Consider the following 14,733-nt stretch of genomic DNA (forward strand, 5'->3'; position numbering starts at 1 on the left):
GTTGCATTGACTGTATTTGACCGCTAGTGGTCACCATGTGGTTGAAGGATTTTGACTCGTTTTTTTCTTTGATGGGTTGTCAGCATAAACACACTCAATTTCAAAGGGATTAGATATGCTTTGTGTATGGAAGTTCACAAGAAAATATCTTTAAAATGGGTGTGGGTGCTAATGTGTCTTCCTTTGTGTTTCATTAACAGCAATAGCAGAGGTGTAATCATAAATTTTACTAGAATATAATATCAAAGAAATTCTCCTCTGCTAAAAAAAACACATGAAAATGGGCATTAAATGAATAGTTTCTTTTTTGCAGCATAACCGCACGGCAAAAAAGGAATTAGATATACAGTAGTACGTATATGTATAATACATTCCCGCACAGTGTACTTAGTGCCCTCTAGTGGAGAGGAGGCAGTAGTACGTCCACTTCCACAGAAGTTTGTTTTTTTAAGTGGTTTACTGGCACTTTCCAATGTGACACCTTTTGACCCCACAGCGGCACATCATAATTGTGTCAAGAATTTTAGCATCATGTGGATGATGTCTCAAAGTAGACTGGGGCCAATCATGAAAGGCCATCCCTGCTTTGATGTCTTTGACGGGGAGTTGACTTTTAGAGCGTTGAGTCCATTGAGTGAGAAGGCTTTCTGAGAAGCAGCTGCCTTGAGAAAGCTCCTCCAAAAAAGCTCCTCCAACAATTTAAATAAGCTATCAAACTTACTTTGGGAACCAGCAAGTACCACGAAGAACCATTTCACAGTGAGTATTATTTGCACTTTAAATATTCTTTAAACATGAAATAAAATACAGTGTGAACAGTTATACTTTCAATGTGATGTGCGTATTAAATATATTTCATCTCCAAATTATTCCCCTTTTGAAATTTCAATCTTAAAAGTGGCAATAATACAAAATAATTGAGCTGGACTGGATAAACAAACTATTAAATTACAGACCATATTCTGGGTTGTTTACCTGTTTTAGTGAAAGAAAAAGATATTTTTTAATGGTAATGATGTCTGCCATATTACTGGGTGAGAGGTCACTCATAGTTGTGAGTACTTTCTTCTTAGCTATAGACAATAGGATGACTTTGAGCATCAAACACAACTCCACATCAAAGTAAAAGAGGATTTGAATGCAAGACAACACAGGAGTTCAATCTGCTAGTGCACATTCTTGTAGGTTTTTCGGTTTGTGATTCTTTCATAATTCCTTCGGTTGGTTCAAAGGTATAAAAATTTATACTGAACAGAAATCTTAAAATGTTTTTTTTGTGTGGTCCAAAAACCCTGACCGGAATTAAGGTTTTGAGGCGTCCATCTTTTGAAAAGACCAGTGAACTTGCAATTTCGGTTGAGTCTGTATGTTCATTCAGTGTCATTTGGAATTATTTAAAAGGAAACATGTTTTTATTACATCAGAGACAAATTTTAAAAAAAACACAAAGTAAAGAAGATGCATTTATTAAGCTGTTTAGTTTATGGATACCTCTAAGGGAAATATTTAATTTGGCATATCCACTTGTCATTGAAATGAATTGAACTTGTGTTTATTCACATCAAATGTGTAACATAAAAGGATTATTGATCGTGCAAAAAAACTCAATCTTAATTCAGAATACATGTTGACAAGGATACGCGTCACTTATTCTGTAGGGACACGGAAATGTCGAGCGGGACGCCAAATTGCCCTCACCAAACTTCTTCTCCATCTCCACGACCCGATGGGCCAAGGTAGAACAACAATGACAAAAAAAACCCACCCTAAGGCTATGGAAATCCAGATCAAGGGCTATAATGTCTTTGTTCCCATCCAAAACAGTTGCAACGCCCCGAGTCCTGTGATGCTTTCTCCCAGCATGCACTTTGTACTAATGAACCCACAGAATCTCCAGTCGCCATCCCAGAACTTGGACACCCTCACCCATATTCGTGGCCAGGTAAGCCACTTAAGGACACTATGTGTGTACAACTTTGCTTAGGAAATACTGTATTATTTTCTCAACTGTCAAGCAATCCAAACACTTTAAGGGTTCAAACCTGGCCTGCCGTCTTCCTATTCCTGCGTGGGTTTTCTCCAGGTGCTCCAGCTTCTGCTCACATCTCAAAAAGCATGCATGGTGGTTGATTAAAAAAAAAAAACAGTTTAAATTCCCCATAGGTCTGATTATTTGACAAAATTAAACCACTAATCTGAATTTATCGCTTTTTAATATATATGTGTGGGGGTAGGCTCCGGCACCCCACGACCCTGACCAGGATAAGTGATGTTGAAAATGAGTGAATGTGTTTTAGGCACTCGCCCTTTCTTTATATAAGCACTTGTATGTGTTTTGTCATTAAAAAAATGACCTTATCTGTTTAGACTAACTTTGTACCAGAAGTGATGCTGCCCAATGGCATGAACATGCGTCCAGTTGGATTACTGTAAGTGCAAACAGTAATAAATGATCCCCCTCATTGAAAACAAACTATCACTTATCCGTTTATGCCTTTTGGATTAGGAATGGAGAGCTTTTGTACAAAGTTACAGCTCCGTCTGTTGCGCCCCTTCCTGCCGATGTCCCCAAGATAAAGTAAGACAGCATTGGGGACCCCATTTTCAAGTCGGACCACCCAATGCGCACCTTGACTCTTTGACTTGAACATTTCAGGGTGAAAACGCCAAAAGTGGACGACCGCCGCCCCGCAAAGCAAACCTACGTGAAGAAGCCGCTAAACGCCTTCATGTTGTTCTCCAAGGAACACAGAAAAGCCGTCAAGGCCAAGTCTCCCTCAACAAATACTGCCGTTATAAATGAGACCTTAGGAAAGATGGTAAGCGTCCGAAACAAAGTTTATTCCGTCAATTTCTGCTAAATGTGTTTTTTTGAACGCAGTGGAATTTGCTTGCTGATAAAGAGAAGGCAAAATACTACAAGCAGGCGGAAGAAGAGAGGAAACTTCACGCTCAGCAGCATCCAGACTGGTCTTGCAGCCACAACTATGTAAGCATGTTTCTGTTAAGCATGTATTGTTGGGGCCTTGAAGGCAACATGAGCTACGTAGGATATGCGGTAGATGTTTAAAAAAATCATGTGCTTGTTCATAGGGCAAAAGAAGGTATAGGAAAATGGGCAGCAACCCTCGAGATACGGCATCGCTGGCTTGAGGAATAGCGGAAACTGAAGAGGGCTGACTGGCTTTTCATCAATGGAGACACAAAACGGCGTGTCTGGAAGAAAATAGCCAGAATCAAAATACGTGGATATCCATTGCATCGCTAGCTAAAAGACTGAAAATTGTAATAAAAAAAAAAAAAAGGAAAAAAATGTATTGAATGCGACAGTTGGAGCGGACTCAAGGATTTTGGGGGTCACTGTAGAGTCTGTAAGATGAAGGGAATGCTATAGTATGGATGTTGGTTGTATGAACATTTGTCTGTTTAGTCCCTTATACATTTAGCATTATGTAAAAAAAAAAGCACAACTCTATTATGTAAGTTCAGCAAGTGTGCTGAATGTAGGCTGAACTCAAGCTCCTTATGTGGGCCGTATTCATAATTTGCTGCTGTCCCTGGAATGTAATATCCACACCATAAAAGCGTTCCAGAGAGATAGATTTGAAATTGCCATCTTTATTTTCCCCATTTTCACATCAAAGCTTAATAGACCAGACATCAAGAAAACTGCTAAGAAAATACTTACCTAGACTCTTCCTTCAAGTGTGACTTTAAGAGAGATCCATCCACTTTCAGCTATACTGGAATTTAAAACAAGCTTTTTGTGTGTTTTATCATCCAAATGACCGTGTGTTAGCGTGACATCAGAACAGGACAACAGCTAAATTGGGAGATTTGGCAAGGAGAGGACTTCGTATTCCACAAAAAAAAAACACTTCTACTCCCTTAGTCATAAATAAGATAGCATTTGGAATTCCTGCTAAAATGACGTTGATGGTGAAAGAACCTGCGTATGACCGTTTGCGTGGTGCCACATTCAAAAAACAAGGATCCTTATATAAATACGCTTATACGGGCTGGAGATTTTCTTCACGAACTGCAGTTACTCCTGTACACATACACACGCGCCAAAAAAAAAAAAAAAACGACTACCGATCCGAGTATTTAAGTGTTCAGTGGTTGCTCAATTGTCTTTTGTGTTTTCTACTAACGTCGTCTCCATCATGATAGAAAATGTGATGGGGAAGAGACGTGTCCATCAATGACACTTGAGTTCCACTTCCAAAGCTATTTGCAAGTCATCCATGTGCGTCATGGTTTGGGAGGACGGGGGATGGAGGGGGGGTGTAGAGAAGAACACTGGTAACTGGTTTTGTTAAAAAGGGAGCAAGGTGGGCCTTCCAATTCAGGCGCTGTCGCTGCTTTCTACCGCGTGGACTTTAAACATGTTTTCGGGCTTCTTGCCGTTGCTGTGGTGCTCCCACATTTTCAAGTAGAGTTTTTCCAGGTCCATGGTGTACTGCTTGGTGTTGAAGAGAGGACTGCAGATGCGCTGCTTCCAAACACGAGCTCGAATCATCTTTAAGCTGCCATAGAGAAAAAGCAAACATCTGTCAGCCACAGCAAAGTAGCTTTTAAAAAAGAGGGATGTCCCGATCACATTGTCTTGTCCTCTTATTTCAAGAAATCATTGGGTGTTCTTACTATTCCATGTCGGAGCCCAGCTTGACCGCTACGTCTTCGTAATCCTGTCGACTATGAGCGATGAGTTCCGGACAGCCGAGGCAGCTGAGTTGCGAGGCCGCCACTCGTGAGGCCAGCGTTTCACCTTGACCCAAAAAAAATGTGCAAGCGTCAGCTTGACGTGCAGCCTTAACCCGATTGGTTCTCCCGGTCAAGCCGACGCCTCACCTGGCATGGTGACCATGGGCGTCCCGGCCCACAGGACGTCCATGCCCGTGGTGTGCCCGTTGCACAGGGGCGTGTCCAGGCACACGTCGGCCAGCTGGCCCCGCCTCACGTGCTCCTCTTTGGGGGCCACGGGGGAGAAGATGATGCGGGAAGCGGGGACCCCCATGTTCTGGGCGTACTGCTGGATGTTGGGCTCTCCCACGGCGGGGAAGCGAAGGAGCCACAACACGCTGTTCTGCACACGTTTCAGGATCTGGAAAAAGAAGAAAGCCATTAAAAAATAAATTAAAAAACAGCAGAAAAGGCCTTCTCATAGACAATGTATCTGATGACTTACATTGGCCCACATTTGGAGGGTTGGAGGGTCAATTTTGTACAGTTGGTTGAAGTTACAGTAAACAATGGAGTCCTCCGGAAGACCGTACTGGGAGCGGGTGGTCACGACAATGGTGCGCGGCACCTCCTCGCCCGTGGCGGCTTTATTATTGATCTGCGTCCCCATTTGAGAGAGCGTTTATTGACACGACTCAGATCAACGTGTGAGATAATCAAATGAGTATAATGCGCGCATACCTGCGTGGTGGCCAGGCCGTTGCTGACGGTAAAGCTGTTGATGGTCACCTGGATTTGGCCCTGGTTGATCATATTGATGATGGCCTCGGCAGCAGTGTTCATGGGGATCACGGGCATTGACAACGCTACGTTTGTGTCTGTTGCCGGTTCCTGATTGTCGCATTTCATCTGGCAAAGTGAAGGGACAGGGTCAATATTTTTGCTGGAGCCAAATTTTGCACTCCCCCATTTAACCCAATACGTGGAGAGAAAAAAAATCAACCTGACCAATGGCTCAGTTCAAACATAAAATCTCATTCCCCTTCAAAGTTAAACACGCCATCTACCTTTATCACTTTGACATCTGGCAGACTGTCCAAGAAGGCTTTCAGGTCAATACCGTTGAGAACGATTCGGTTGTCAAAGATGTGACCGTTTGATTTGAAATCAATCACTGCCTTTTTCTGTGGGTAAGACAAACAAACAAACAGATGCCATGACGATTCAGCCATTTTGTTTTGGAAGAAAGGCACCAAAGAACAGCACAAGGCCACGGGACAAACCTTGAGATGAGGAAACATGTTGGCGTGATCTCCAATAAAGAAGGTATGAGGCATGTAAGCCACCTTCTCAGAATATTGCTCAACAACTTCCCCAGGTGATGTTTCCTTGTCGCTGATGATGTAGTCCATGAAGGGGGCCCCGCTGGTTCCGGGGTAACCGAGCCACATTGCCTGGTTCAAGGGAGAAAAAAATATGAAAGGATGGTCTCGGCCCTTTCGGTACTTCTCCGATGTTGTCGAGCTTACCTGAATAGGTGCCGGGCGCAGGGCAAACAGTTCATTTCGGGCCCCTTTGGTGTAGCCATTCATGTTGATCAGAATGTGGACTCCATCCTGGTGAATGCGGTCTGCGGCCTTGCCATTGCAAGGACTCTACAGACACAGAGAGAGAGGTACTCGCAGCGGCAAAATTCTTCAGACGTGCCACCCGTCGCAAACATGTCAAGTTACCTGAGACAGGTCGGTGAAATTATGAGCCTCTGCCACCACTTTGACTCTAAAGTTGGTACTGTCGTCAGGGCTCAGGGCGTAGCAAAACACCTTCGAGTAGAAGGGACAATAAATCAACGATAATAACGTTCGTGGGACTTTTTTTAAAAGTGATCGGGAGGCAACGGCCCTGTGTGACAAAGTAACTCACTTCAAACTTCTCCGGATTATGCATTCCAGGAATGGACTGCATCAAATGGGAAGTCGGGTGGTTTCCAAAGTCCGAGCTGACGTAGCCGACGCGCAGGCGCCCGCCGCTGGCCGTCAGGTCTTTCGGATGCTCGAAGGCGGGTTTGTGCAAAGCATTGATCTGCGAAAAAACAACATCTTCAGGCGTGGGATATTAAGAGGCTTTTAGGCCCGCGCAACGTGATTTTCAAAAATATTTGGCCGATCCGCATCCCCTCGGCCTTGCAATCCAGTTTCTCAAACAGATGTAAAAAAATTAGCATCCCGTAGTCAACTTGGCACCTACCTTGTCGAGGCAAAGGTTTCCATGGCGCTCAGCAATGGCCTTGCGAAATCCGTGGGAGAGCGGGTACAACATACTGTGGTGCGGGTGCACGGATGGTAAACGGTTTTTCTCCAGCTGGTCAGCAACAATGCTCACTAATTTTTTCATCCGATCATCATAATCTGTCCAATCACACACAATCTAAAAAAACACAAAACAAAACATAGCTTACAACAACGCTGTTATAAGGTAGCAATCATTTAAAGTGGAAATAGTACACACACACACAATGAAAATGACACAAACCTGTAAGCAATGTGCCAGGTTACAATAAGCATCAGGGAAATCCGGCTTGAGTTTCAAGGCGGTACGGTAAGATGCAATAGCCTCAGGGATGTTCCCAGAATCCTAAAAAGTCCCAAAACACCAAAGAGTTGAAAAGATTTGACACGTATTATATCTATCCATCACACAAATAATCTGCAAAGCCGTCACTATGCAAGTACTTTCCGCTTTATAGTTGGGAAGGTAATCCTACAGTTGTGCTTATTAGTTCTCATAGTTCTCATAATACATGCAATAACTGTCAGAGTGAATACATTTTAAAAGGGTAATGAATAAATCCATTGAATAAGGCATACTTTGTGTATGGAAGCCAAATTGCTGTGAGCATCTGCAAAAGCAGGGTTGATTTGGATGGCACGGGTGTAGCACTGCAGCGCTCCTTGCACGTCTTGCATTTCCTTCAACGTGTTGCCCATGTTCGAGTACGCGTCCGCAAATGTGGGGCTAATCCTGGAAACCACACAGCAAGTGTTAGCCACTCATGTCAAGTCACGGAAACGCCTCATTGGCACTCTCATTGTGTGAAAACAAACCTGATGGCCTCCTTGTAGTGCATGAGGGCTTCCTGAAGTTTGCCCTGCTGTTGCAAGACACTGGCCAAGTTGGAGTGAGCCGCGGCAAACTCCGGGAACACCTGGGAAGAGTCACGATTTAACTTCCCCTATTTGGCACAAAGGTAAACGCAACTCAATGTTCGAGCCGTACCTCGAGGGCTTTCCTGTAAAGCTGAACCGCATCCTCGATGTTGCCTTGTTCGCGCTTGATATTGGCCAGGTTGTTGAGCGAGTCCGCGTGGGTCGGGCACAGGCGCAAAGCCGTGTTGTAGCACTCTTCCGCTTCGGACACCTGGAGAGAGATGGGCCACTTTGACAATTTTCCCCCGACTTCTCTACTCACTGGCAATCTCAGGCACGAGTCGTCCATCGCCTTACATTGCCTTTCTCCTTTAGCGCGTTGGCCAAGTTGCAGTAGGCGTCCGGAAAGTGAGGCTGCAGCTCAATAGCTCGGCGGTAGGTGTCGATAGCGAGGTCAATGAGGCCTTGCTCGTAGTAGACGCAGGCCAGGTTTCCGTGGACCACGGCATGGTTGGGACTAAGACTCAAAGCTCTCAAGTATCCGGCCACGGCTCTGCGAACGGGCGATAACGTACGCTAACGTGAAGATTTAAACACGTCATCCCGTGAGTGATCTCACCAGAATTGATCCAAACAGACTGGCTAGAAACGCATGGGCGTGACTGACCTGTCAAAGATTCGGGCTTCCTTCAGGACATTCCCTAAATTGATGTACGCATCAAGGAAATTTGGATCCAGTGTTACAGCCTAAAAGGGGATAGCAGTATCCACACATGAGGGATGAACAATAGGATGACATTTGTTATACATGGAAAAAAAAATGAATCCACAGACCTTTTCAAAATGGTGTATGGCCAGCCAGATTTCCCCCTGGGCATTGAACACGCATCCGAGGTTGCTCCACGCCACTGCGAAGTTGGGCTGCGTTTCAATGGCTTTCAGGTAGCAAGCCTTGAATTTGCAATGGAAAAAGCAACAGGAGAGGAAGAGAGAAAGAGGTGGGAGGGGCAAGAATAGCACAGATGGAGGACAAGGGATGGTAAAATAAAAAAAATATAGGTGGAGAATAAAAGCAAGAAAAAACAAAACAAAAAAGGGCAGAGAAAGACAAATTAGTGTCCAATCTTAGGGAAATCAAAAAGTGAGTCTACAGCATGGGCTCGCATGCGCGTGAATCTGCTGCGCTAAGCTGCAATGCTTTTTCCTACGCTGCGCGGATCCAACCAACACCCACACATTGGCCCTCATCGCGCAGTTATGACAGCACGTTGTGAAAGCCAATGAATGCCTAGGTTCCAATCTCAGCAAAACCCCCTCCCTACCCCGTCAAGTCATACGATTTGGCAACGTGTCCCTTACACAACCTGCGATGGAGAACATTGTGCAGGTGATGGTCCCTGAAATGCGTGCGCCACAAAATCACATAGGCGCGCGCGGCGTCTTATATCGACGCCGCCTGCTACGATGCACGCTTGCGCGGCGGCTTTGCGCCTGGCAAAAGCCATTGCTTTGCTGCTTCGCTCGCTCGCTCGCTCGCTCGCTGAATGACCCGGTGCAACGGCTACCGACCGACTCCCTACGGCAGGGGACCTGCCCGACCGGGCCGGCTCGCACACACCCACTCAGAATGGCGTGGGTTTTGGAAACGCCCCAAAAATTAGGGCGACGACTACGCAAATAAGAAAATGGGGAGGTCGGGGAAGGGCGACCTCGTGCGGGAGAAGGTTTTGGGAGCGAGCCTGGTCGTAAGGGTAAAGCGGTCGGCAACCGAGGGGCCACGGGGACAGGGTGCGGGGGTCGCATGCGTGCGCGCTTTTCCTTTTTAGTCGCCTGGCAGGCGTCGCTGCGCAGCCCCTGCGCGGCTGTAGACTCACAGCGCGCTATCTGTGTCATCAGAGCGCTGCAACTCAATAAAGAAGGAAAAAAGAAACAAAACTGGAAAAAAATAATCAAGAGTTATGTAAGAGTTAGGGTGTTCTTACTTGTTTTGCACCACTACTGCGTCCAAATCCAAGTTTCTATATACTTCAGTAATTATGTATCTCAAAAGATGCTAACAGTCTTTTTGGTTTGTGTTTGGCTACTTTTCATTGGCTCTTCAAGAGATGCCACAAGAGAGGAGCTGCTGTTTTTTTTTTTTCTCTTTTGCTGGCCGTTACAAACCCGTTACCATATTTTTGGACTTTGTCAGAGTGGTGGCCGCGCGGCTGGCTGGAAGAAGAGAAGACTGACGCTGCCCCTAGTGTTCCATTTCCGCCGGGCGGGCACCTACGCAGGGATAGTGTCACCCACCTGAAACCTTCTATGCAACAATTTCAGTTGAGGAAAAAACCAAGAGAGACAAAATCAGAAACAACATTGTTAGTAAAGTTGATCAACAATGCATTTGTCTTTCAATATGGAAATGTAGCAGGTTCTTCCAAAACACAACAAACGTGACACAGCACCGTCCGTATATTGAGTCGTCATTCATGCGCAAAAACAAACAAAAAAAAACGTTTGGCCGAAAAGAAAAAAATAAATAAAAATGCTTTGGGGTTGCTGCGGGGAAGAAAGGCTTTTTTTTCCGTGATCAATTGGAATGGATCGTGAGAAGACAATTTGGTTAGCACGACGGGACGGCAGTTACTGGCTCAATCTTCAACATAGTGAACTGATCCCATTGCTTTGGGGGAATTAAGCAAAATGCAAGAAGAATTAATCATGGATTTTCCACCCTTTGAGCCTTTAAGGCAAACTTTTTTTTTGGGGTGAAATACTTAAAATGCTGTTTCCTGGCCTGCTCTCTTGAATCCTGGCCAATGGGGTAGGAGAAAAAGTCTGTGGTTTATTTGGATCTAGAAGTCTCCACAGCTCTGAAATAAAGAAGTCATCGCTGCTGCTGCTGCGCACGCCTGTCCTTTTAGAACCGCACCTGACGCAGGCGGTGGAGCGCAGAATGCGAACTGTCTGCCTGACCCAACGGGGGGATTATAAAGGGGGGGGGGGGCGTCGGCTAAAGCGCCAGCGTTTTTAGACTTTACCGTGCGTGGCTACGTTGCGATAGCAAATATGGGACACTCGCTATTATCCCGTTCGTGGAGAGCGCTGTTACGGAGCTCTCCGGATGGGTTAAGGAAAGGTCAAAAGGTCAGGAAGACAGCTCCTAGCGCGCACGCTCCACCGAGCCTTAGCATGCGCGCGGGGGGGCTGGAGCGACGGAGCAGAGGAGCTTGACGCTCCCCGATGCTCCATCCCCAATCCTCAACCCCCCTCAATCTATCATAGAGTAAGAAGGCCTGTAACCACTGGGACAACTGCACGCCTCCAGATTTGACCCGACCCGGGGGAGCCCCACTTGATTGAGAAAGAATTGAAGTGGTGAATAGATGTAGAAAAGAACTGGAGTGGCAAAATAGGAGCCTCAAAGTATTCGGGGTGAATGGAGATGGGGGAGGAAGCAGGTGTTATGCCTTACAATTGTAGAAAATACTGGAGGACAGTGTTGAGGTTACAAACCATCTTATCTTTAGCATTGCAAAATATAACCTAGTAATTTATCAGTTCATATATTCTTCACCGACCTAGCCAGTATTTTCCGCCCTCGAATTAAGAATCCAATTGCACAGAAAGATTACAAAAAGTTTGGTGTTTTGAGTTCAAGCAGCCTTTCTTCCGAAAGGGAAGGGTGACCTCCGAAAAAGGTCGAGGTAAATCAAAATGAATCAAGACAAATGGGAACACACAGGGTTGAAGGGAAATTGAAAATGTCTATTATACTGAGGGGATTAAAAAAAAAATTGAATTCTAACTAAAAATATTTCCTAATAAAAATGGCTTTGAGTCAATTTAGGGTTTGAAAAGCCAATGGGGTTTTTAATACAATGCAAAGTGTACCAGGTTTTCTAATGTACTAGGATAAAAAATCTTTAAGGTAGGAGTCGCTAATTGTCGAAAAAATGTGGAAAAGATGACTTTAGTAAGAGGGTGGCACGAAAAACAAAAACCAAACAAAAGCCCCATCACCGCAGACGGCAGACCACAATGACATACCTTGGCCTCTTCCAAGCGCCCAAGCGCCTTCAGCAAGTTTCCCAAGTCACTACGCACACAGTACAGATCCTAGCCAAGAGAAACAAGACCCCTTAGACTTTGATGCAAAAACAAAAAACCCAAACAAAGTTTTTTTTTTACTGGATCTATCTGAATTTAAAGCACGGCGTTCCACTTACAGGGTTATACTGTAATGCAGACACGTAAGCCTGTACAGCTCCTTCCATGTCGCCGGCGGCCACCAGAGCCGCCGCCAAGTTGATGTAACCGTCGATGAAGTCAGGCTTTAGTCGCAGGGCGTGACGGTAATGTTCGATGGCTTCCTGCAGTTGCCCGCGTTCCTTGTACACGTTCCCCAGGTTGGAGTACGCCTCGGCCAGCATGGGGTTCTGTTTGATGGCTAACGTGCTGAAGTGAGCAGATCTGTCGGGTGGAAAAAAAAAAGAAGAAAAAAATATGTCAGGATGAGGCTGGCTGGCTGCCACCATGCGCTGAGTAGGAGGAACTGCAGATTAATTATGTGGCACCGCCATTCACGGCAATAGAAGGTGGAGATATTTTGGGCTGGCAGCGATCGTGCAACTGTGGTCAAGCCTTCCTAGCCCAAAGGGATTGGACGCCTATCCCCGTGATTGGCAGTAAATGAGTTCATTTGTTACATAATACCACGTTGGTTATATGCCAATGTTGCCGTGTGGTCAATGTAAAATTGGTTCCCTTTTTTCATTTTTTTTTAGTTTCTTATTAAACATTGAGGAATAAATTGTACTATTTCATGTATTTTAATTTTGGTAATAATATTCCAGGCGGGGGACGACCCGAATCGGTGGCCACCCAATCACAGGGCACAATGAGACAAAAGGACAACCATTCACGCTCACATTCATACCTTGGGGCAATTTAGACTGTCCAATCCACCTACCATGCATGTTTTTGGAACGCGGGAGGAGACCGGAGCACCTGGAGAAAACCCACGGAGGCCTGGGGAGAACATGCAAACTCCACACAGGTGGACCAACCTGGATTTGAACCCATGACCCCAGAGCTGCGAGGCCGATGTGCTAACCACCCAATAATCATGGAGCGGAAATGAGTTTTTCTAATAACGGACCTAATTAGGGGAGGAGTGCTGGCAGTGTAGTTAAAAAAAATCAAAGATATCCCCACACCTTCAGCCAATGTACCTGCACACCCCTCGTCTCACCTGTCAAGTCTTCGGCACTGGAAGTGAATGGAAGACAGGAGCAGCAGCACGCCTGTGTTATCAGGCTCCTGACGCCATAGCTGCATGCAATGGCGCTCAGCCGCTTCAAAGTCCCCCGACTGATATTCCCGATGTGCCAGCTCGGCCAACCCTTGGAAGGAAAGAATACGTTTTGTCGGTTCTGGAGCACCAACACGGCCCAAGGAACAGGGGGGAGCGAGGGAGGGGGAAAACAAGACGTTAGATGCAATGGATGGAAAATGTCAGACAAATGAAAAAGAACTGAAAACACAACATGCACAAATGCAACACAAAAAAAAGATGGCGGACATTTTTCAAACAATAACAAGCGGATGCTTTTAAGTGAGGATGTCATCTACATATTTAAAAACATACATTGCTAAATTCATTGCCTATTGTTGAGTATTCTTACCAATTCAACGACCTATAATGATTACATAAAAGAGATATGCATGTTGCCTCAACATAATCATAATCGTATAAGGTACAGTTTACCAACATGCTGGTACAAAGTGACTGTTTTAGTTCGGAATGATGAAAAAATACATGCATGGGGTAAAAAAAAAACATGAATGGAGGGTAATAAAGCATGTTTTTTTAAAACTCTGGCTAAGCACCCATGCAAAAGTACTGCTTTATGCCATTCGTTTCACTTAAATAAATTATATATACTGGTTATAAAGACGCTTTAAACATGCAGAAGAAGAAGAACACAGAAACATTTCACATCAACCAAGCGAGGATGGATTTCATGTGACAATTGTATATTGCATAAGCAATCAAGAGTGTAAAAATTCAGTGCTGCTGCTTGACAAGTCCATAACCATAACAAATATCTGGAAGAAAAAAAAGCAGCAATTTTCATCTGGCATTTCAACTCGTTACTGTTGAACATTGCACTCCAAACTGCTTAATACCACAATGATAGATGATCCATAACAAAGTCCCCGCGTTGTTTTATCCGCTCTTTTTCGCATTTGAGAATAGCCATTAGCAAACTGGTGAATGGATGGCATCTGGGTTTTTTTCAGTTGTGCTTCTCGCCATTTTATCTTCTAAAAAGAAACCAACCTGTGCTATCAGCCACGTTCCCCACGGAGCTCGCCATCTCCTCGGTTTTCGATTCTTGCACGGTGGACGTCAATGTGTCAGCTGGCAGGTTTACCGATTATGAGAAAAATCGTGCGACTGAGAAGTCGTCTTTCTCGTCAAACAACGAGCATCAAGCACGTTGCCAGACACAAAGCGAGCCTTAACCCCTAATTTTCGCCAGGCCACGAGCTACTAACGGAAAAGATCTTTGCAGCTGATTAAAAAAAAGATAGTCGATTCTAACGGATCAAGGAAAATCTCCTAGAGTTACATTTAATGTCTATTTAGAAGCTAAAAGCTAAATGTAGTTTTCGTGACAACGCACGACACTATTAGAAAATGGCGAAGTGGGTGGGAACCAAGTTTTGGGCAGAAAGTAGTCCCGCACTCGTCATTGAGACGCGTGAAAGACGGCAAATATTATTTCATTCGTGTCAAGGTGTTTTATTTGATCTTAATATTGTTGGGTTTCACCAACCAATCGCCCATCGTTTCGTTCTTTTCTGTGGAGAGACGTTAGATTGAAGAAAATAAAATGGCAAATCATTACGC

The 14,733-nt window shown here is 44.9% G+C and overlaps 2 protein-coding genes across 3 annotated transcripts; one reads left to right on the top strand and one right to left on the bottom strand.

The window, feature by feature from the left end:
- The first annotated feature begins 421 nt into the window (after window positions 1-421).
- On the top strand, window positions 422-3,609 carry LOC144082026 (transcription factor 7-like 1). The gene is made up of 8 exons (XM_077608726.1): window positions 422-759; window positions 1,659-1,736; window positions 1,825-1,942; window positions 2,368-2,429; window positions 2,507-2,578; window positions 2,657-2,819; window positions 2,882-2,989; window positions 3,094-3,609. Exons 2-8 carry the CDS (start codon window positions 1,669-1,671, stop codon window positions 3,151-3,153), a joined length of 651 nt encoding a protein of 216 aa, XP_077464852.1. The 5' UTR covers window positions 422-759; window positions 1,659-1,668; the 3' UTR covers window positions 3,154-3,609.
- On the bottom strand, window positions 3,599-14,528 carry LOC144082025 (UDP-N-acetylglucosamine--peptide N-acetylglucosaminyltransferase 110 kDa subunit). Of its 2 annotated transcripts, none has more exons than XM_077608724.1 (22): window positions 14,161-14,528; window positions 13,069-13,219; window positions 12,044-12,287; window positions 11,865-11,933; window positions 8,667-8,783; window positions 8,500-8,579; window positions 8,190-8,385; window positions 7,963-8,103; window positions 7,791-7,891; window positions 7,554-7,707; window positions 7,219-7,320; window positions 6,934-7,113; window positions 6,610-6,768; window positions 6,420-6,509; window positions 6,216-6,341; window positions 5,970-6,140; window positions 5,754-5,870; window positions 5,428-5,595; window positions 5,192-5,344; window positions 4,855-5,107; window positions 4,648-4,771; window positions 3,599-4,529 (listed from the first exon to the last, which is right to left on the bottom strand). In XM_077608724.1, the coding sequence occupies exons 1-22, from the start codon at window positions 14,195-14,197 to the stop codon at window positions 4,349-4,351; spliced, it is 3,114 nt and encodes a 1,037-aa protein (XP_077464850.1). In that variant the 5' UTR covers window positions 14,198-14,528; the 3' UTR covers window positions 3,599-4,348. The 2 variants fall into 2 exon arrangements, with proteins under 2 accessions (XP_077464850.1, XP_077464849.1); XM_077608723.1 differs by having other exon boundaries at window positions 13,069-13,249.
- Between the last annotated feature and the right edge of the window lie 205 nt (window positions 14,529-14,733).

The sequence above is a fragment of the Stigmatopora argus genome, chromosome 9 (genome assembly GCF_051989625.1).
Source record: "Stigmatopora argus isolate UIUO_Sarg chromosome 9, RoL_Sarg_1.0, whole genome shotgun sequence".
NCBI lineage: Eukaryota > Metazoa > Chordata > Actinopteri > Syngnathiformes > Syngnathidae > Stigmatopora > Stigmatopora argus.

Coding starts and splice junctions, on each gene's coding strand:
- LOC144082026 (XM_077608726.1), top strand. CDS start 1,669: ATGTCGAGCGGGACGCCAAATTGCCCTCACCAAACTTCTTCTCCATCT. Junction 1,737..1,824: donor CCACGACCCGATGGGCCAAG/GTAGAACAACAA, acceptor CATCCAAAACAG/TTGCAACGCCCCGAGTCCTG. Junction 2,430..2,506: donor ATGCGTCCAGTTGGATTACT/GTAAGTGCAAAC, acceptor CTTTTGGATTAG/GAATGGAGAGCTTTTGTACA.
- LOC144082025 (XM_077608723.1), bottom strand. CDS start 14,197: ATGGCGAGCTCCGTGGGGAACGTGGCTGATAGCACAG. Junction 8,580..8,666: donor CCATACACCATTTTGAAAAG/GTCTGTGGATTC, acceptor ATCCCCTTTTAG/GCTGTAACACTGGATCCAAA. Junction 7,708..7,790: donor CACTACAAGGAGGCCATCAG/GTTTGTTTTCAC, acceptor TGTGGTTTCCAG/GATTAGCCCCACATTTGCGG.